This window comes from Pollicipes pollicipes, unplaced genomic scaffold, assembly GCF_011947565.3.
Source record: "Pollicipes pollicipes isolate AB1234 unplaced genomic scaffold, Ppol_2.1 Scaffold_4740;HRSCAF=5597_pilon_pilon_pilon, whole genome shotgun sequence".
NCBI classification, from domain to species: Eukaryota; Metazoa; Arthropoda; class Thecostraca; order Pollicipedomorpha; family Pollicipedidae; genus Pollicipes; species Pollicipes pollicipes.
In genome coordinates this window covers 26,158,824-26,179,748 of record NW_023596545.1, presented here as the reverse complement: position 1 = coordinate 26,179,748, position 20,925 = coordinate 26,158,824, and the positions used below count along the sequence as shown (strand labels likewise).

The window sequence follows — 20,925 nt, the reverse complement described above, 5'->3', positions numbered from 1 at the left end:
CAGGAAAAACTAACCATTTTGCAGTGTTTAACTTGGCCTCTTTCAAAAATTGAGCAACGTACGAAGAGGCGAGATTAAACAAAGACCTGAAGATGCCGTTCCCCCCCCTCCCCCCTCCTTCCCACGCGGTAAACCTCTTACATCCACCCATGCTGACGATGTTTGCATTCTAGCGGCTCCCAACTTTACCTTATTTGCGGCGGGTATTTTGAGATTAAGCCACAGAAACCAAATTTGCGTAGACCCAGTACACAGCCTTCTGTCTTACTACGTGTTAGTTAAGTGTCTTATCTGTTGCTAGTGGACAGCAAAACATGATGTTTTTCGTAAAAATAGAACTGAAAACCTTTTCACATGACGCCATGCATAGGTAAGTGACTTAAAGTAGCCTGGGACCATTTTCTCCAGACATGCTGAACGTAGAAGCCTTAAATGTTCTTCAGAAATTGATACCAATGTGCCTTTACCAATATTGTGCGGTGCCGCAGATTGTTCTTTTTACGGCAGCTACACACTCGCTGCCTAGAGAGAAAGTTGGCCTACTGCCTTGATAAGCTATGATTCATGCTCTACGGGAAATATTTACATTGTGTGAGGTTTTTAGACTAAGATAGCCATGTTGAAGATCATTTAGTGTAGTTCACGCTCATGCCCCTCCTAAGACTTAAACCTTCTGTTTTCTGAGCAAGACGTCTACGAACTTTTGCAGCATAGAGAAGTTGAAATACTTCGAGTGAGTCATTCCGCATCCTGCGATAAGAATTTCGAACGGCTAGCTTGGGAGCCCCTTTGATGGCATGCAGCAATCTCACGACACAATCAAACCATGACGTGTTAATGAACATGTCGGCAAACCTCTGAGTTTTTGCCGTCTAGAGCAGTTGTTTCAATTAAAACATACGAAAATTGACACATGAGCTTATTTTATCCCATCTGATGCTTGCTCCAATGCTTTTATATCTGACAACTTCCCTTTAAAACCAAGTTAAGCCCAACAAAGTATGCGCATCCTTAAAAAATAAACACCACTAAACTGTCGACATCATGTTCAATCCATTATATTTCGCAATTAACTAAAAACAGTTGACATAACGCCGTCTCTGCAGAACACTCCACTACAGCGGGCCCTATTCGGCATCCTGTACATAAGCCTCCTCGCCACCCTCGGCGGCAGCTTCCGCTTCTGGCTCGGCCTCCTCGGCCTTAGCGGCCTCCTCTTCCACCTCCTCTGCTACCTCCTCCGCCTCCTCAACGGCGGCCGGCTCCTCAGCTGCAGCTTCCTCGGCTTCCGCCAGGGGCGCCTCGGTCGCCTTCTGCAGGTTGTACGTGCGGGCCCGGGCGCCGCCATAATGCCGAGCACCGTAGACGGGCGCTTGGTGGTACACGGGAGCGGCGTGGTACGACGGCCTGGGGTGGTACTCGGGCGCGTGGTGGTAAGAGGGCGCCGGCTTCTCGTACTTGGGAGCGGGCTGGTACTCCTTGGCTTCACCCTCGTAGGTGACATCGGCGTCGTACCCCTGATCGCCGACCACGCTGTACTGTACCCGCTGCACGCGGCCGTCGGGTAGCAGCACGTGGTACGAGCCGGTCGTCTCGTAGCCGTTTCGGCTTTCCGTCTGGCCGTAATCGAGCCCAGCGTACTCGTCCGAGACGGCGTACTGGTACTCGTACTGGACCGGTGCCTCGGTGGTGTGGTACGGAGGAGGCGGGGCCGAGAAGACCACGGCCGCACCCAGCAGCAGGAACGCAACGGGAACCTGCCAGCGCGGTAAGACATGCCAGGGAACATTAGAAACAGTGCATAGGAGCTAATGATGGTACGCAATAGCAAATTCATCATGATGGTGTGTAGAACGGTGACACAAGCGCGGTAAAGATTTGATTACAAGGTAATATGTGTCTGCACATACCACAGCGAAAGTATGAATGTTTCATCGTGTAATTCCAATGAGTGGAAGGTGAGTCAGACTAGATAGCTTATACGGAGATGCAAGCGTGGTTGTCTCATGCACGCATTTTCCTCACCTTGGAACACATATTGGCTTTGTGGTAGTTGGAAGCTGAACTGATGCTAACGCGTCGGCCGGTGCAGGTTTTATACGAGTCCCTCCCGGCATTGACCCAGTGGCCTTGACACCCCCATGTCGGTCATCAGAGCATCTCGAGTTCGCCGAGCGGGTGAGGCTGCGAATATTGCCCTCATTACTCTCCTTGAGGCTGATATCATGAGATATACACTTTCCATTTCATGATCTGTTTGCGTTTAAGGTTTAAATATCCTACTTTTAGGCGGGATCCCCACTAGCAATTGAGAAATCGAGTTCTGTAATGCAGTTACGAAGCTCAAACCTTGCCCGCATCAGAGACACATTGGTTATGCCTGCCTGATGTTCCAGCTATCCTTTTTCGCCGAAGGTTTGTTGCGAGAAGCCCACGCCGATGCGGTGCAAATAAAAGCTACGAGGTAAAAATATGTGCTTGCACCTGCGCTTGGTTGCGTTTTCATCTGAATCATTTTTTCCCCAGATCTCCATCGATTTCATACTCAAGTGGAGCTCATTTCCAGAAGATCGTCTCAAAGCTGTGTGCCTATGCTGACGGACACTGATAAGATGCATCTTTTTTGTCTGGTTAAACTTGTGCGCTCTCAATTCGTTTAGATAAGTTAACCTAGAAAAATTGACCTGCACAGAGCATCTTGGGTTCGCCGAGGGGATGAGACTGCGAATATTTCTCTGTTTGTGGCTGATGTGATGATATGTACATGTTCCATTTCATGATCTATTCACGTCTACAGTTAAAATACCATAATCTTGAGCAGGCCAGCCCGTCAGCAATTGAAAAACCTGGTTTTGTGATGTAGTGCAGAAGGTTGAACCTTGCCCACATTAGACTTAGTTTTGTTAGGCGTGCATGATGTTTCAGCCATATTGTTTCGCCTAGGTTCATTGCAAGAAGCCCACGCTTATGCGGTGCAAACAAATGCCTCGAGATTAAAATGTCTTCTTGCACCTGCGCTTGGTTACAGTTTCATCTTAATCATTTTTCCCCAGATCTCCATCGATTTAATGTTCAAGTGGAGCTCATTTTTGGAAGATAGCTTCAAAAACCTGCGTGCGTAAGCTGACCGACACTGATAGCATGTGTCGTTTCCTTTTTTTTTGTCTGGTCAAATTTTGCGCTCTCAACTCGTTTAGATAAGTTAGCCTGGAAAAGTCGACTTTCTGTACTGGATATCTTTAGTTAGTTTGGCTCTAATATAGAATACGTTCCACACATGAGTGCGTGATGTTTGTACTGTCAAGCCTAACAAAGCCCCATGAGAAGCATTATATTGTTGTAGCTAATCTCTCCTTCGATTGACTTAAGCCATACACAACTTTGTATGCCTAAGTTGAGTGAATCCGTATTGCACAGCCTAAAAAGACAATGGTGTGGTATCCTACTGCAGAGATTGAAGCACTCAGTCTCCCAAATGAGTCAAACCTACGCGGGTGTGTATTGCTAGTCGAGGAAGCGGGATCGTGGTTTGGCATGCTGCATTTTCACTAGTTAGACTCAATAGGACTTGGCCATGATCTTTTACTACGATCTTTGTCGGGTGATATATTGTATACTCTTAAAGGATTGCTATAAGCAGCCACATTTGTCATAACTGAAAACCGCATGAAGCTGTGGTAAAAATTTGCCAAAATAGTCGTGTCTCTAATAAGAACGGACATACCTGGATATCCGTGAGTTAGCAATTTATTCAGCGATTTATTCAGCGATGAGTTCTGATTTCTCTGAAAAAGGTTGTAGGGTCAATTGTGGCATGAAAACACCAAAAATGACCATTATTTTGCAATGTCATGTGACCATCAGGGTCAAAAGCTGGGTAAAAGGACGGAGAACCCGATATCACTAAAAAAAATTACCGGCAGACTTCCAACTTCCAAATGTCAGAATACTCACCACAGAACGAACTAGCGTCAGACAGAATGTCCTGACCTCTCAAGGTCACCCGTCAATTCAAACGAGGTATGAATAAATCGAGGTCTGAATAAATCTCGAACTTCACGGGCATTTAGTCCACCGACTGACCGCCGTGGTTTTAACTGTCGGCGTGGCGGATGTGCCATTGGCTAAAAACACTGCTTAAAGACATTTCTCTTGCTAACATAATTCAATGTCAAGCCTGATCGTAAAGATTTTAATTTTTTATACCTTTGACGTTGTCAACTTTACGATTTGAGTAGCAGGATACTTCGCACTATGTTGAAAAAATATTCGCTTTTCGAGGGGCAAAATAAAATGGGAAAACGAGAGATATTTGAAAGGAAAGCATTGGTCACTCGGTAAATATCCATTGCAAGTAAAGTAAAGTTGTGAGTCGCTCGAAGGCAAACATCATCAGCATGGGTGGAAGTAAGAGGCGGGCTGCGTGGGAAGAAGGAGGGGAGACGGCAGCTTCAACTCATTGCTGAACCTCGACCTTTTCGTACGCCCCTCAAGTTGTGGAAAGAGGTCATGTCAAACGAGGCAAAATGGATTGTTTTTCCTGGTTGTAGGAGCCGAGTCGCCATGTCGAGAGCGCTTAGGTTCACCGCAGAAGCAGGCTCAGTTGAAGTACTTAACATTTTATCATTTCGAGCTCCACACGGCCATGAATTGTCCACACACTGGGTTGTTACACTTTGGTGTGTTTTGTCGCAGTGTTAACACTGGCTTTCGCCGGGTAAAAGATGCGTTTATTTTTGCTGTTGAAGAATGCCTACGGCTGGCACGTACTCTTCGCTGTCTGATCTCAAATTGAGGATAACATGTGAAGTAGCTCAACTAAGCCTGCTTTTGCGGTGAGCCTAAGCGTTCTATACATGGCGGCTCAGCTTCCAAAACCAGGAAAAACTAACCATTTTGCAGTGTTTAACTTGGCCTCTTTCAAAAATTGAGCAACGTACGAAGAGGCGAGATTAAACAAAGACCTGAAGATGCCGTCCCCCCTCCTCCTTCCCACGCGGTCCACCTCTTACATCCACCCATGCTGACGATGTTTGCATTCTAGCGGCTGTCAACTTATCTTTTTTGCGGCGGGTATTCTGAGATTAAGCCACAGAAACCAAACTTGCGTAGACCCAGTACACAGCCTTCTGTCTTATTACGTGTCAGTTAAGTGTCTTATTTGTTGTTAGTGGACAGCAAAACATTTTTTTAAAAATAGATATTATTATCTATATATATATATATATATATATATATATATATATATATAGATAAATAAAATAAAAATACTTTTTAAAAAAAAATAATAGTTTTTCGTAAAAATAGAAACTTTTCACATGACGTCGTGCGTAGGCAAGTGACCTTAAATAGCCTGGTACCATTTTCTCCATACATGCTGAACGTAGAAGCCATAAATGTTCTTCAAAACTTAATACCAATGTGCCTTTACCAATATTGTGCGGTGCTGCAGATTGTTCGTTTTACGGCAGCTACACACACGCTGCCTGGAGAGAAAGTTGGCCTACTGCCTTGACAGGCCACGATCCATGCTCTACGGGAAACATTTACATTGTGTGAGGCTTTTAAACTAAGATAACCGCGTTGAAAATCATTCAGCGTAGTTCAAACTCATGCCCCTCCTAAGATTTAAACCCTCTGCTTTCTGAGCAAGACGTCTACGAACTTTTGCAGCATAGAGAAGTTGAAATACTTCGAGTGAGTCATTCCGCACCCTGCGATAAGAATTTCGAACGGCTAGCTTGGGAGCCCCTTTGATGGCATGCAGCAATCTCACGACACAATCAAACCATGACGTGTTAATGAACATGTCGGCAAACTTCTGAGCTTTTGCCGTCTAGAGCAGTTGTTTCAATTAAAACATACCAAAATTGACACATGAGCTTATTTCATCCCATCTGATGCTTGCTCCAATGCCTTTATATCTGACAACTTCCCTTTAAAACCAAGTTAAGCCCAACAAAGTATGCGCATCCTTAAAAAATAAACACCACTAAACTGTCGACATCATGTTCAACCCATTATATTTCGCACTTAACTAAAAACAGTTGACATAACGCCGTCTCTGCAGAACACTCCACTACAGCGGGCCCTATTCGGCATCCTGTACATAAGCCTCCTCGCCACCCTCGGCGGCAGCTTCCGCTTCTGGCTCGGCCTCCTCGGCCTTAGCGGCCTCCTCTTCCACCTCCTCTGCTACCTCCTCCGCCTCCTCAACGGCGGCCGGCTCCTCAGCTGCAGCTTCCTCGGCTTCCGCCAGGGGCGCCTCGGTCGCCTTCTGCAGGTTGTACGTGCGGGCCCGGGCGCCGCCATAATGCCGAGCACCGTAGACGGGCGCTTGGTGGTACACGGGAGCGGCGTGGTACGACGGCCTGGGGTGGTACTCGGGCGCGTGGTGGTAAGAGGGCGCCGGCTTCTCGTACTTGGGAGCGGGCTGGTACTCCTTGGCTTCACCCTCGTAGGTGACATCGGCGTCGTACCCCTGATCGCCGACCACGCTGTACTGTACCCGCTGCACGCGGCCGTCGGGTAGCAGCACGTGGTACGAGCCGGTCGTCTCGTAGCCGTTTCGGCTTTCCGTCTGGCCGTAATCGAGCCCAGCGTATTCATCCGAGACGGCGTACTGGTACTCGTACTGGACCGGTGCCTTGGTGGCGTGGTACGGAGGAGGCGGGGCCGAGAAGACCACGGCCACGCCCAGCAGCAGGAATGCAACGGGAACCTGCGGGTGCGGCAAGATGCCCCATGAAATAGTAAGAGATAATGGACAACAGATCATCACGGTAACCAGAAGCAAATAAACCATGGTGCATAGAATGGTGATACAAACGTGGCAAATATTTGATTACAAGTTTACACAAGTATGTGCATACTATAGCCCAAATGGGAATGCTTTATCGTGCAGCTTCCGTGGCTGAAAGTCAAGATCCAGAGCCAGACGAGACGTCGCACACCGAATTGCAAACGTGGTAGTCTTTTGTGGATATTTCACTCACCTTGGAACACATGTTGGTTTTGCGGTACTCTGGAGCTGAACTGATGCCAGTGTGTCGGCCGGCGCAGCTTTTATAGGTGGCCCTCTCGGCACTGACCCAGTGGCATTGACACGGCCCTGGTCCGCCATCAGAACATCTCGTTTCGCTGCGGATGAGGCTACGAATATTGCCCTCATTTCTCTCCTTGAGTCTGGCGTGATGAGGTTAACTCTACATTTCAGGATATACATACACACACATATATAGATGTACATATATATATATATATATATATATATATATATATATATATATATATATGTATGTATGTATGTGTGTGCGCGTGTACGTTTAAGGATTAAGCACCCTAATCTTAAGCAGGCTACTCCTAAAGCTATTGAAGAGCAATTCCGGTCCTGCCTTGAAGCAAGTTACCTATAAGACCACTGAAGAAAAATATGGTCCCGCTATGTAGCACCCGATTTTAAACCCTGGATTTTAAAAGTGATTTGTGTAGTGTTTCACTTGGTATCAAATGCTTTTTCACCGCTGGTTCATCGAAGGAACTGCACGTCGAGGCGTTTCAAAAACATAATACGAGATGCACATTTTCGTCTGCGGTTGCGGTCGTAATTTAATCTGGAAGATTTGTTTTGCCAGTTTTCCATTGATTACCGATGTAACTGGACCTCATTCCTGAAAGCTGGTTTCTGGAAAGATGTGTGCATAATGCTGATAGGCAAAAATGAAGTGTCTCATTTTTTGGTCTGGTCAAACCATTTACGCTCCCAATTCGCTTCGCTAGGTCAACCTGGCAAGTCTTAGCCTTGCAGTCTTCCAATGGCACGAAAATTAACTTAAGTATGAAATACTGGTTGGCGAAACGTACCAGTATTTCATGGTATTTATGGTTTGGTTTGGCATACCGCATTTCCACAAAATGGAATCAATGGGGCTTTAACATGGTCATGTACTCTGGACTTGTTGTCGGATAATTCTAGACTTATATTAGTATCACAATGTTTTAACTACAGAGGCTAGTTTGGTGTATGAGCCAAAACGCGTGAGTCATGCCCATATGGCCAAGAAAAAAGCACTTCATTACCCAGGCTGGCTGTCCTAGGAGGTAGAATTCCTACCTGGTATCATACAGCTCATGCGAAACTCTAAGCCAGTAAAGCCGACTTATTTATAATACCAAGAAAATTGGTCTAATTTGGCAGGTGTACTTTGAGGCCTGTTCTTATTTATTTTGTGTTTAATCACAGATCCCATTCTTTGGAAGTTGATCAGGAATGACTCCGTCTTTTGATTGCATGGTAATCCAATAAATCGTTTTGTTATGATGTGGAATCATCTTCGGCGACCAAACTGCTGGGAAAAGTGCAGATGGTTTGCATATACATTTGTCGCAGTAAGCTGGGTTGTGTTAGATTGGTGTCTCTCAGGTTCAACTGCAGTGTACTCGAACAAATGTTTGGTCGCTTCTAGGTTGATTCAGCGCACTTATCAATTGGACACCGTTGATGTTTAATGCGAACGCAAGGTGAGTCGTAGTTGGGTTTATCATTTTGCCATCAAAGGCTTAAAACAGGTGCGTCCATGGCTGCTTCTGGCGCAAAGGTGATCGCCTACACGATCATGTTTTGTCATCGCGACTGTATGTTCTCTCCCTCGTGAGAACGTCTTGGCCCAATTTCATTGCGACGTCGATTTGTTGAGATCTGAATCCGGTTTTGTGAGCTTTTTCGTGATTTGCTTTTGATGCTTGCCACGCTGATGCAATATGAAGGCCATTAACCTGGTGTCTGATGCCTCGAGAAGAGTGCATAAGCGGCCGTAAAATTTATGAAGCGTAACTACCAGCCAGCTCCGTTTCTCAATCAAGAAGCTTGTCAGGAAAATAGCAATGTAGCCGTGCATCCCAAACGTGATAGGCCTGGGATGTTAAATGAATTAAGACCACTTAAGCCTGACATATTGAACTTAGAGCACATCAAATATCTTGCTTTAAATCGTGTTTCCAGAGTAACTTTACCATATTGGACGTGGAACGTATCAAATCTCTTCCTTCAAATCATGTTATCCAAGTACCTTCACCAATGTTGTGCGGTTATGTAGATTGTGTACCGCGGCTACATGATTACTGACCGTAGATTACATCTACCTCTCGCCCCGGCAGACTCCTATTCGTGCTTAAAATATAGATCATCTCAACAATTGTGTACAAGTTCCGTTAAAAAATAGACGCCATCCGTCACCTTGCTCACGTAATCGGTTCATAAGGATAATGGTCTGAGCATACGCAACTACTTAATTGTGTCATGTGGAAGAAATGTTTTAATGCATTAGACAGTCAATATCATGTTTCATTTCTTATATTTCTCAATAAATAAAAACAGTTGACATGCCACCGTCTCGGACGAACACTTCACTACGGGATGCTCTATTCGGCGTCCTGTTGATAAACCTCCTCGCCACCCTCGGCGGCGGCCTCCGCCGCTGGTTCGGCCTCCTCGACCTCAGCGACCTCCTCCTCCACCTTCTCCTCTACCTCCTCCGCCTCCTCAACGGCGGCCGGCTCGTCAGCTGCAGCTTCCTCGGCTTCCGCCAGGGGCGCCTCGGTCGCCTTTCTGCAGGTTGTACGAGCGAGCCCGGGCGCCGCCATAATGCCGAGCACCGTACGCAGGCACTTGGTGGTACACGGGAGCGTGGTGGTAAGAGGGCGCCGGCTTCTCGTAATTGGGAGCGGGCTGGTACTCCTTGGCTTCACCCTCGTAGGTGACATCGGCGTCGTACCCCTGATCGCCGACCACGCTGTACTGTACCCGCTGCACGCGGCCGTCGGGTAGCAGCACGTGGTACGATCCGGTCGTCTTGTAGCCGTTTCGGCTCTCTGTCTGGCCGTAGTCGAGCCCAGCGTACTCGTCCGAGACGGCGTACTGGTACTCGTACTGGACCGGTGCCTCGGTGGCGTGGTACGGAGGAGGCGGGGCCGAGAAGACCACGGCCGCACCCAGCAGCAGGAATGCCACGGGAACCTGACGGCGCGGTAAGACATGCCAGGGAACATTAGAAGATAGTGCATAACAGATGATCACGGAAAGTTGAAACAAATGTGCTTTAGTGTATAGAATATTCACACAAGCATGGTAAATATCTGATTTGCATGTTACAGGAGTATGTGCATGCTATAACACAAACGAGAATACTTTGTCGCGCAACTTCCGTGAGTGAAAGTCAATATCCCAAGCCAGACGAGATGTCTGACACTGAATTGCAAACGCGGTCGTTTATGTGCATTTCACTCACCTTGGAACACATGTTGGCTTTGTGGTACTCTGGAGATGAACTGATGCCAGTGTGTCGGCCGGTGCAGCTTTTATAGGTGGCCCTCTCGGCACTGACCCAGTGGCATTGACATCACCCTGGTCGGCCAACAGAACATCTCGGGTTCGCTGCGCATGAGGCTACGAATATTGCCTTCATTTCTCTCCTTGGGGCTGGCGTGATGACGAAAACCCTACAGTTCAGGACACACACACACACACACACACACACACACACACACACACACACACACATATATATATATATATATATATATATATATATATATATATATATATATATATGCATATATATATATATATGTATATATATATATATATATAGGTTCTAGAGAAACTCCGTTTAAGATTAGGGTACCTACCAAAAGTATATATATATATATATATTAATGTGTATAGATATGTATATATATATATATATATATATATACTTTTTGGATATGGTACCCTAATCTTAACGGAGTTTCTCTAGAACCATTGGAGCAAAATTCCGGTTGCGCAATTTTGGTGCCCGATTTTATACCCTGTCACCTGAATATTTTTTGTCGGTTTTTCATTTTAGTATCAAAGGCTTTTTTCGCCGTTGTTTCATCGAAAAAATCGCACATCGAGATGGTGCAAAACATGATATGAGATACACGTTTTCGTCTGCGGTTGAGATATTGCCCTCATTTCTCTCCTTGGAGTTGGCGTGATGAGGAACATTTCAGAACACACACACACACCACACACACACACACACCCACACACACACACACCACACACACACACACACACACCCACACCACACACACACACACAACACACCACACACACACACACCCACACACACATATATATATATATATATATATATATATATATATATATATATATATACCTTATGGATATAGTACCCTAATCTTAAACGGAGTACCCCTAAAACCATTGGAGAAAAATTCCGGTTCCACAACTTTGGTGCCCGATTTTATACTCTGTCACCTGACGATATTTATTGTCGTCTTTCATTTTAGTACCAAAGGCTTTTGTCGCCGTTCGTTCATCGAAAAAAACGCACATCTAGGTGGTGCAAAAACATGATATGGGATACACGTTTTCGTCTGCGGTTGCCGTTGTAGTTTCATCCGAAAAAATTGTTTTGCTAGTTCTCGGTTGATTACTGATTTAACTGAAGCTCATTCCTGAAAGTTAGGTTCAAAGTTGCGCGCATAATGCTGACAGGCAAGGACAAAATGCAGCATTTTTTGGTCTGGCCAAAACTTGTACGCTCCTAATTCCTTTTGGTAAGTCAGCCTTGCAAGTCTTAGCCTTGTAGTCAATGGCATGAAAACTAACTGAAGCATGCAATGCTGGTTGACGAAACTTATTTATGATTTAGCATACCGCATTTCCACCAAATGAAATCAATGGGGCTTTAGCACAGTCGTGTACTCTGGATTTGAAGTGGGAAAATTGCATGATTATAGTAGCGCTACAATATTTAAACAACATAAACTGGTTTGGTGTATGAACCAAAACGCATGAATTATATCAATATGGCTAGGAAAAACCTGGCACGCCATTAGCCAGACGAGCCATCAGGAAGGTATGAGTCGTAACTATCATGCAGCTTTTATGATGCAGCTTATACCAAACCCTAAGCTCATAAAGCCAGCTTACTTACAAGGCCAGCACAATTGGTCTATTTAGACAGATGTTTTTTGAGGCTTGTTCGTGTTTGTGTTTGTTCACAGATCGCACTCTTTGGAAATTGGTTAACTATAACTGGTCTCCGATTCCATGTTAATCCAAGAAATCCTTTTGCTATGATTACAATCATCTGTGGCGACCAAACTGCTGGGAAAGTGCAAATGATTTGCATATGCATTGGTGGCAATAAGCTGGGCTGTGTCAGATTGGTGTCTCTCAGGTTTAACTATAGTGTGCCCGAACAGATGTTTGGTCGCTTCTCGGTCGACTCGGCGCACTAATCAATTGGGCATCGCTGATGTTTAATGGGCGCGCATGGTGAGTTGCAGTTGGTTCATGATTTCTCGATCAAAGGTTGGAAACAGGTGGGTCCATGGCTGCTTTTGGCGCGAAGATGACCGCCTACATGGTCAGATTTTGCCATTGCGACTGGATGCTCTCTTTACGTGAGAAAATATTGACGCACTTTCGTTGCGACGACGATTTGTTGAAGTCTCAATCTGATGATGTCAGCTTTTTGCAAATCTCTTTTAATGTTTGCTTCACTAATGCAATATGGAGGCCATGAACCTGGTGTCTGTTGCCCCGAGAAGAGCGCATAAGGAGCCGTAAAATTTGTGAAGCGTAACTTGTAGGCAGCTCCGTTTCTCATCGCTGAAAACTGAATGAAGTTGTAGTCAATGGTTGCAAATATATGCGCGTCCGGAAGAAATGAAGGGCAGGCCTGGCTAGGTAGGCGATAGCAACAAGAAGCCACTTTTCTGACAGGAGGCCTTCCAGCAGAAATCGGACAGGGAAGGATGAAGTATCTGGTCTGATAGATAACGCAACTAAGTACACCAATGTCAAGATTTCGTTTGCATCTTTCCTAGTTTTTTCGATTTTGGTGCCTTTCTCATAGAATAGAGCTTTCTGGGATATGTTGCTATGATATGCGTTCTACTAGCGTTAAGAGTGTATTGCGCCGACTGCCACAGCAGCTTTAGTTTTTCGTCGTGGTGGGTGTGCCACCGGCTAAAAGCACTGCTGCAGCGATTTCTCTTGCTACCATAACCCACAGTAAATGCGGATTGTTAGGCTGTCAAGCTGCATATGCCTTTCATGTTGCCAATATTACGTTTAAACGACAGGACAAGCCGCCCAATATTTGAAGGATCGCCGCCTTTCTGGAGACAAAATTAGATTGGAGATTGGGCGATTGTTGGAATAAAACATGGTCACCTGGTGAACATCCATTACAAACAATATTGCAGAGTTATCAGCCGTTTGATTGCAAGCGTTGTTAACGATGGGCGGTGTGCAAGGGAAGGGGGGGGGGACGGCGTCAACTAATTACACAACCTTGGCTTTTCTGTGAGCTCCTCAAATTTCGAAAGAGGTCACAGATAATATGCAAATGGTTAGTGCCGAAAAAGCTTAGGTCTGCAGCAAACGCTGATTCAAGCTTGCTGGGATATGTAACAATGGCCTACGTTTGGCTAGCGCCAGGGGTGCATTTCACCGACTGCCCACCGCAGCTTTAGTTTTTCGTGGCGGGTGCGCCACTGGTTAAAAACACTGCTGCAGGGATTTCTCTTGCTACCATAATGCAATGCTAATGCTGATTTTTAGGCTGTCAGGCTGTATATGCCTTTGATGTTGTCAATATTGCGTTTAAGTGACAGGAGACGTCGCCCAATGTTTGAAACATAACTGCCTTTCGAGAGACAAAATTAGATTGGAGATTGTGAGATTTTGGAATAAAACCATTAGTCAACTAGCGAACGGCGTCAAGGGAGATGGCGTCAACTTATTATCCAACCTCGGCCTTTCCGTACTGTCCTCAAGTTTTGGAAAGAGGTCACAAAAATATGCAAACAGTTAATGCTCATCCGGCTTTAAGAGTTTGTGTGGCCGTGCCGAGGACATTTAGATCCGCAACAAAGGTTGATTCAATACAGCTTCTTGAAATGGTATGACTGAGTTCCAAAAAATCATACATTTGTTGCACTTTTTCTTGATGCACTTCGACATGCTTACCACAGTTCAAACACAGACTTTGACAGCTTTGTGTCTAAGTGAACCGACGCGGTCCAATTTAAGGATGAGGCCCTCGCCCATTAGGTCAGTTCACACTTAGAGCATGGAACACCGAACAGAAAAGGCGACTTTCGTTAGATGAGATCAACACCTCAATCGCCAAACGAACGCATGATGGGGTCCGTAAACAGATTGAAAGCAACAAAATTGTGATCTAAGGACAATGTTATGTACAGCCAGGCTCTCGATGGTTACTGACCTAATTTGACTTCGAAAAAGGTCACATTAAACGTAGAGCGTATGAAATGTCCTCCTTCAAACCATGTTACCAAAGTCCCTTAAGCCATTTTGTGTGTTGCTGCAGATTGTTTCTTTTTATCGCAGCTACATAATGGCTGCCAGTAGGGAACATCTACCTCCCGCCTCGGCAGCCTACAACTCGTGCTTAAAATATAGATCATTCCAACAGTTATGTACAAGTTTTGCAAAAAATAAACGCCACCCGTCACCTTGCTCACGTAATCGGTTCATAAGGATAATGGTCTGAGCATACGCAACTACTTAATTGTGTCATGTGGAAGAAATGTTTTAATGCATTAGACAGTCAATATCATGTTTCATTTCTTATATTTCTCAATAAATAAAAACAGTTGACATGCCACCGTCTCGGACGAACACTTCACTACGGGATGCTCTATTCGGCGTTCTGTTGATAAGCCTCCTCACCACCCTCGGCGGCGGCCTCCGCCTCGGGTTCGGCCTCCTCGACCTCAGCGACCTCCTCCTCCACCTCCTCCGCTACCTCCTCCGCCTCCTCAACGGCGGCCGGCTCGTCAGCTGCAGCTTCCTCGGCTTCCGCCAGGGGCGCCTCGGTCGCCTTCTGCAGGTTGTACGTGCGGGCCCGGGCGCCGCCATAATGCCGAGCACCGTAGACGGGCGCTTGGTGGTACACGGGAGCGGCGTGGTACGACGGCCTGGGGTGGTACTCGGGCGCGTGGTGGTAAGAGGGCGCCGGCTTCGCGTACTTGGGAGCGGGCTGGTACTCTTTGGCTTCACCCTCGTAGGTGACATCGGCGTCGTACCCCTGATCGCCGACCACGCTGTACTGTACCCGCTGCACGCGGCCGTCGGGTAGCAGCACGTGGTACGAGCCGGTCGTCTCGTAGCCGTTTCGGCTCTCCGTCTGGCCGTAGTCGAGCCCAGCGTATTCGTCTGAGACGGCGTACTGGTACTCATACTGGACCGGTGCCTCGGTAGCGTGGTACGGAGGAGGCGGGGCCGAGAAGACCACGGCCACACCCAGCAGCAGGAACGCAACGGGAACCTGCCAGCGCGGTAAGATATGCCAGGAAACATTAGAAGATAGTGCATAACAGATGATTACGGAAAGTTGAAACAAATGTACTTAAGTGTATAGAATATTCACACAAGCATGGTAAATATCTGATTTGCATATTACAGGAGTATGTGCATGCCATAACACAAATGGGAATACTTTGTCGCGCAACTTCCGTGAGTGAAAGTCAATATCCCAAACCAGACGAGATGTCTGACACTGAATTTCAAACGCAGTTGTTTTATATGTGCATTTCACTCACCTTGGAACACATGTTGGCTTTGTGGTACTCTGGAGCTGAACTGATGCCAGAGTGCCGGCCGGTGCAGCTTTTATAGGTGGCCCTCTCGGCACTGACCCAGTAGGCATTGACACCGCCCTGGTCGGCCATCAGAACATCTCGTTTCGCTGCGGATGAGGCTACGAATACTGCCCTCATTTCTCTCCTTGAGCCTGGCGTGATGAGGTTAACTCTACATTTCAGGATAACATACACACACATATATAGATGTGCATGTATATATATATATATATATATATATATATATATATATATATATATGCATATGTATATGTTTAAGGATTAAGCACCCTAATCTTAAGCAAGCTACTCCTAAAGCTATTGAATAAAAATTCCGGTCCTGCCATGAGGCAAGCACATCTAAGGTCACTGAAGAAAAGTCCGGTCCTGCTATGAAACCCGATTTTAAGCCCTGTTACCTGAAAGGTCGTTGTGTAGTGTTTCAGTTTGGCATCGACTGTTTTTTTTCACCGCTGGTTCATCGAAAGAACTGCACATCGAGGCGGTTCAAAGACATAATACGAGATGCACATTTCTGTTTGCGGTTGTGGTTGTAGTTTAACCTGAAATATTTGTTTTGCCAGTTCTCCATTCACTACTGATTTAACTGGAGCTCATTCCTGAAAGCTGGTTTCAAAGTTGTGTGCATAATAATGACAAGGCAAAGATAAAATGTATTATTTTTTGGTCAGGTCAAACTATTTACGCTTCCAATTCGCTTGGCTAAGTCAACCTGGCAAGTCTTAGCCTTGCGGTCTTGCAATGGCATCCAAATTAACTGAAGCATGGAATGCTGGTTGCCGAAACGTAATTATGGTTTGGCATACCGCATTTCCACAAAATGGAATCAATGGGGCCTTAACATAGTCATGTACTCTGGATTTGTTATGGGTTATTTGTATAATTATATTAGTAATGCAATGTTTTAATTACAGAGGCTTGTTCGGTGTATGAACCAAAACGCATGAGTTATACCAATACGGCCAGGAAAAATCCTTGCACGCCATTACCCAGGCGAGCCTTCGTCGGAGGTAAATTTCGTGACTATTATCGTACAGCTCATACCAAGCCCTAAGCCAATAAAGCCGACTTATTTATAATGCCAACAAAATTACTCTGATTAGGTAGGTGTACTTTGAGGCCTGTTCTTGTTTATTTTGTGTTTATTCATAGACCTCATTTCTTAGAAATTGATCAGGAATGACTGCATCTTTGATTCTATGCTAATCCAAGAACTTGTTCTGATATGACGTAGAACCATCTGCGGCGACCAAACTGCTGGGAAAAGTGCAGATGATTTGCATATGCATTGGTCGCAGTAAGCTGGGTTGTGTTAGATTGGTGTCTCTCAGGTTTGACTATAGCGTGCCCGAACAGATGTTTGGTCGCTTCTAGGCTGATTCAGCGCACTAATCAAATGTACATCGTTGATGTTTAATGAGAACGCAAGGTGAGTTGTAGATGGGTTCATTATTTTTTTATCATAGGCTTAGAGCAATTGGGTCTATGGCTGCGTTTGGCGCGAAGATGAGCGCCTATACACACAGGTTTTGTCATCGCGACTGTATGTTCTCTCCTTCGTAAGAACGTGTTTACCCAATTTCGCTGCGACGTCGATTTGTTGAGGTTTTGTAAGCTTTTTCGCGATTTGCCTTTGATGTTTGCCGCGCTAATGCAATATGAAAGCCATTAACGTGGTGTCTGATGCCTCGGAAGAGTGTATAAGCGGCCATAACATTTATGAAGCGTAACTTGCAGGCGGCTCCGTTTCTCACTCAAGAAGCTTGTCATGAAGATAGCACTGTAGTCGTGCACACCTGACGTGAAACGTCAGAGACCTTTACTGAATTAGGACCATTTAAGCCAGACAAATTGAGCATAGGACGTATTAAATCTCTTCCATGAAACCATGCTACCAGAGTACCTTCACCACATTGAACGTAGAATGTATCAAATCTCTTTCTTCAAACCATGTTACCAAAGTACCTTCACCAATGTTGTGCGGTTCTGTAGATTGCTTTTTGTTACCGCAGCTACATGATCACTGACCGTACATAACATCTACCTCCCGCCTTGGTAGACTCCCATTCGTGCTTAAAATATAGATAATCTCAACAATTGTGTACAAATTTTGTTAAAAAATAAACGCCACTCGTCACCTTGCTCACGTAATCGGGCCTGAGAGTACTTACCTGAGCATATGCAACTACTTAATTGTGTCATTTGGAAGCAAAGTTCTTATGCATTGGACAGTCAATATCATATTCCATTTTTTATATTTCGCACAAAATAAAAACAGTTGACATGACGCCGTCTCGGACGAACACTCCACTATGGGATGCTCTATTTGGCGTCCTGTTGATAAGCCTTCTCGCCACCCTCGGCGACAGATTCCACCTCTGGTTCGGCCTCCTCGACCTCAGCGACCTCCTCCTCCACCTCCTCCGCTACCTCCTCCGCCTCCTCAACGGCGGCCGGCTCCTCAACTGCAGCTTCCTCGGCTTCCGCCAGGGGCGCTTCGGTCGCCTTCTGCAGGTTGTACGTGCGGGCCCGGGCGCCGCCATAATGCCGAGCACCGTACGCAGGCACTTGGTGGTACACGGGAGCGGCGTGGTACGACGGCCTGGGGTGGTACACGGGCGCGTGGTGGTAAGAGGGCGCCGGCTTCTCGTACTTGGGAGTGGGCTGGTACTCCTTGGCTTCACCCTCGTAGGTGACATCGGCGTCGTACCCCTGATCGCCGACCACGCTGTACTGTACCCGCTGCACGCGGCCGTCGGGTAGCAGCACGTGGTACGAGCCGGTCGTCTCGTAGCCGTTTCGGCTCTCCGTCTGGCCGTAATCGAGCCCAGCGTATTCGTCTGAGACGGCGTACTGGTACTCATACTGGACCGGTGCCTCGGTAGCGTGGTACGGAGGAGGCGGGGCCGAGAAGACCACGGCCACACCCAGCAGCAGGAATGCCACGGGAACCTGCCAGCGCCGTAAGACATGCTAGGATATATGAATAGATTATGCATAAGCACTGATCACGGGTTGAGCGAAAACAAGTATGCCTGGATGTTAGCGCGATGAAAGGTGGTAACACGGCTTTAGTATGTAATAAGAAAGTATATGCTTAAGACTTAGGTGTTGATAGCGGAATCGAATCTTTTTCGGTGATGGCAATTGCGTAGTTTTGATTTTCTAGCTGATGGCGGCAAGCGGCCGTTAATCTGTTGTATCTTGCTGTCAGTGTTTGAACACCAAGGATTGGATCGCTTAATTTTAAGCTTAACTCTAACTTAATGATGTTTGCTTAATAATTTTGACGCTGCGCATATCTGCTTCCCGCTTTTTCATCGCTTACCGGGATATATATATATATATATATATATATATATATATATATATATATATATATGCCTCGATCAACATAATGGATGCTGCTTATCCTGAAACGTGTGGTACCTACCGGAACAAATTTGGGATACGTGGCTTTCAGTATTGTGGAGGATCCAGAGTTGCCTGTTTGTGTGTGCCTGTGAGATAAACATGGCGACTGAAACTGAATAACAATAGTTGTTATGTTATGCGCTCAATGCCCTTACCTTGGAACACATGTTGGGTTTGTGGTAGTTGGGAGGTGAACTGATGCCAGCGTGCCGGCCGGTGCAGCTTTTATAGGTGGCCCTCCCGGCACTGACCCAGTGGCATTGACACCGCCCTGGTCGGCCATCAGAACATCTCGGGTTCGCCGGCTGGTGGACGATTGTCTACCTCTTTATGTACAAGCATGCAGTCTTCTGTTATGGTATTTTAACTTTAAGATAAAAAAATTGCACATTGCATGCTTCGTGAAAGAGCAGCAAGTTACTGGGATGTGCACTAGATATAAGCTGTATTCTTGGAAAACTGGTGCTTACTCCTGTTCGAGCCGAAATTATGCTATTAATGTACGAATCCTTTGAACATTACAGAGAATCGAAGACATCGTCTTCGTTTTATTACTGGCATTTGCATTTCCTATGGCGAACACGGCTTGAAATTTAAAAGTATTCACCACCAGCTCAGCGCAAAAAACACAACCAAAATAAAATTTGTGCCAGCATACCATTCCACAAAAAAGTGCATAGCCTAGAGCCTGCCGGACTGCCTCCCTGTTCGAGAATGGAGCGTGCCGTTGCCTCCCTGCCGTTAAGAAAATGAAATAAGGACAGTATCATAATTCGGTGTAGGCCACCGTGTTGCATGTCGTCTTAAATCTTCATCAGTATCCGATTTTTGGTTTTCGATGAATGGATCACTTTCCAGGTGAAGGAAATGACCTACAGACCGATCAAATGATAAAACATCGATATTTCCTGGCAACTGCACTGAATTGATGCATAGCAACGCCACAATACATGTCATACCCTTACTTTTTGTCTTGCGCATCAATGACTGATCAAAAAGGATCAGATCACCTTTCAGCTCCCCAGAGTGGGTCAAAGTGATAATGTTTATATGGCGAATACCAGAGATTTGTTTTAGTGAATCCTTTGTGCAAAGCTCCTGTAATTCGGTTCAGTTGAGCCAGAAATGATGGTTGAAATCAGATTCTGCGCCAGGCTGAGCAAACTACGACTTTTGATCAAAAGTTTGTCCAAAATCACCGACCGCACTTGACTCCGCACCCTTCGGACTTGACTCGCTTGAATTACTGTGATGTCGGGAACTCTTTTCACCCCTGCAACTAATGATTTTCCGCTTATGTGCTGTGATATGTCGGACCTTATCCCTGTTGTTAGCTGCACTCAGGTGGCTCAACATCATCCGAGGCTATCTCGTCGTGTCCGACGCTAGCTTGCTACAGTTCATTATTTTTGGCGCATTTGCACCGCCAGATCCAAACTGTCGTCACACTGTGCTTCATAAAGCCATGCGAGGTCACTGAGCTTGCTTGACCTCTGCGAGGTCAGGGGTCAACATGCCGCCTGATCAGGCCTGGTTTAGCGTATCTACCGAGTTTGACCTAAATCCAAGTTCAATCCAAGATGTGCCGGCGCTGTGTGGCTCAGTGCTAGACTATATTTTGAACTGGGGCATACTTTCGTCTTTCGCCAGGCATACGGTATCCGAACATATATATGCTCACTAACTGATGTAATGTATCGCCTCGTGTGGCTCAGCCGTGCGTCGCAGCCGCTGTGATCGGTTAGCTGGACAATCTGCTTGCGTTAGCCGTAAAGGGTGATACATACCAGCGGGCGTATGAAAGCAAAGCGGAATATTATG

At 46.1% G+C, this 20,925-nt stretch overlaps 3 protein-coding genes across 3 annotated transcripts; all 3 read right to left on the bottom strand.

Annotated features, from left to right (window-relative positions):
* Positions 1-1,127: 1,127 nt before the first annotated feature.
* LOC119098115 (cuticle protein 7-like) lies at positions 1,128-2,037 on the bottom strand. The gene is made up of 2 exons (XM_037221042.1): positions 2,026-2,037; positions 1,128-1,757 (listed from the first exon to the last, which is right to left on the bottom strand). Exons 1-2 carry the CDS (start codon positions 2,035-2,037, stop codon positions 1,128-1,130), a joined length of 642 nt encoding a protein of 213 aa, XP_037076937.1.
* Positions 2,038-6,091: 4,054 nt separating this feature from the next.
* On the bottom strand, positions 6,092-7,007 carry LOC119098114 (cuticle protein 7-like). The gene is made up of 2 exons (XM_037221041.1): positions 6,996-7,007; positions 6,092-6,721 (listed from the first exon to the last, which is right to left on the bottom strand). Exons 1-2 carry the CDS (start codon positions 7,005-7,007, stop codon positions 6,092-6,094), a joined length of 642 nt encoding a protein of 213 aa, XP_037076936.1.
* A 2,552-nt stretch (positions 7,008-9,559) lies between these two features.
* LOC119098113 (uncharacterized) lies at positions 9,560-19,281 on the bottom strand. The gene is made up of 4 exons (XM_037221040.1): positions 19,260-19,281; positions 18,196-18,642; positions 14,853-15,356; positions 9,560-10,015 (listed from the first exon to the last, which is right to left on the bottom strand). The coding sequence occupies exons 1-4, from the start codon at positions 19,269-19,271 to the stop codon at positions 9,560-9,562; spliced, it is 1,419 nt and encodes a 472-aa protein (XP_037076935.1). The 5' UTR covers positions 19,272-19,281.
* Between the last annotated feature and the right edge of the window lie 1,644 nt (positions 19,282-20,925).

Excerpts from the sequence above, each read along its gene's own strand:
- LOC119098113 (XM_037221040.1), bottom strand. Across the intron at positions 15,357-18,195 it reads GCACGTACAACCTGCAGAAG|GTTCCCGTTGCGTTCCTGCT; the intron begins GCGACCGAAGCG and ends CCGCGCTGGCAG. Across the intron at positions 10,016-14,852 it reads CAGCTGACGAGCCGGCCGCC|GTTCCCGTGGCATTCCTGCT; the intron begins GTTGAGGAGGCG and ends CCGCGCCGTCAG.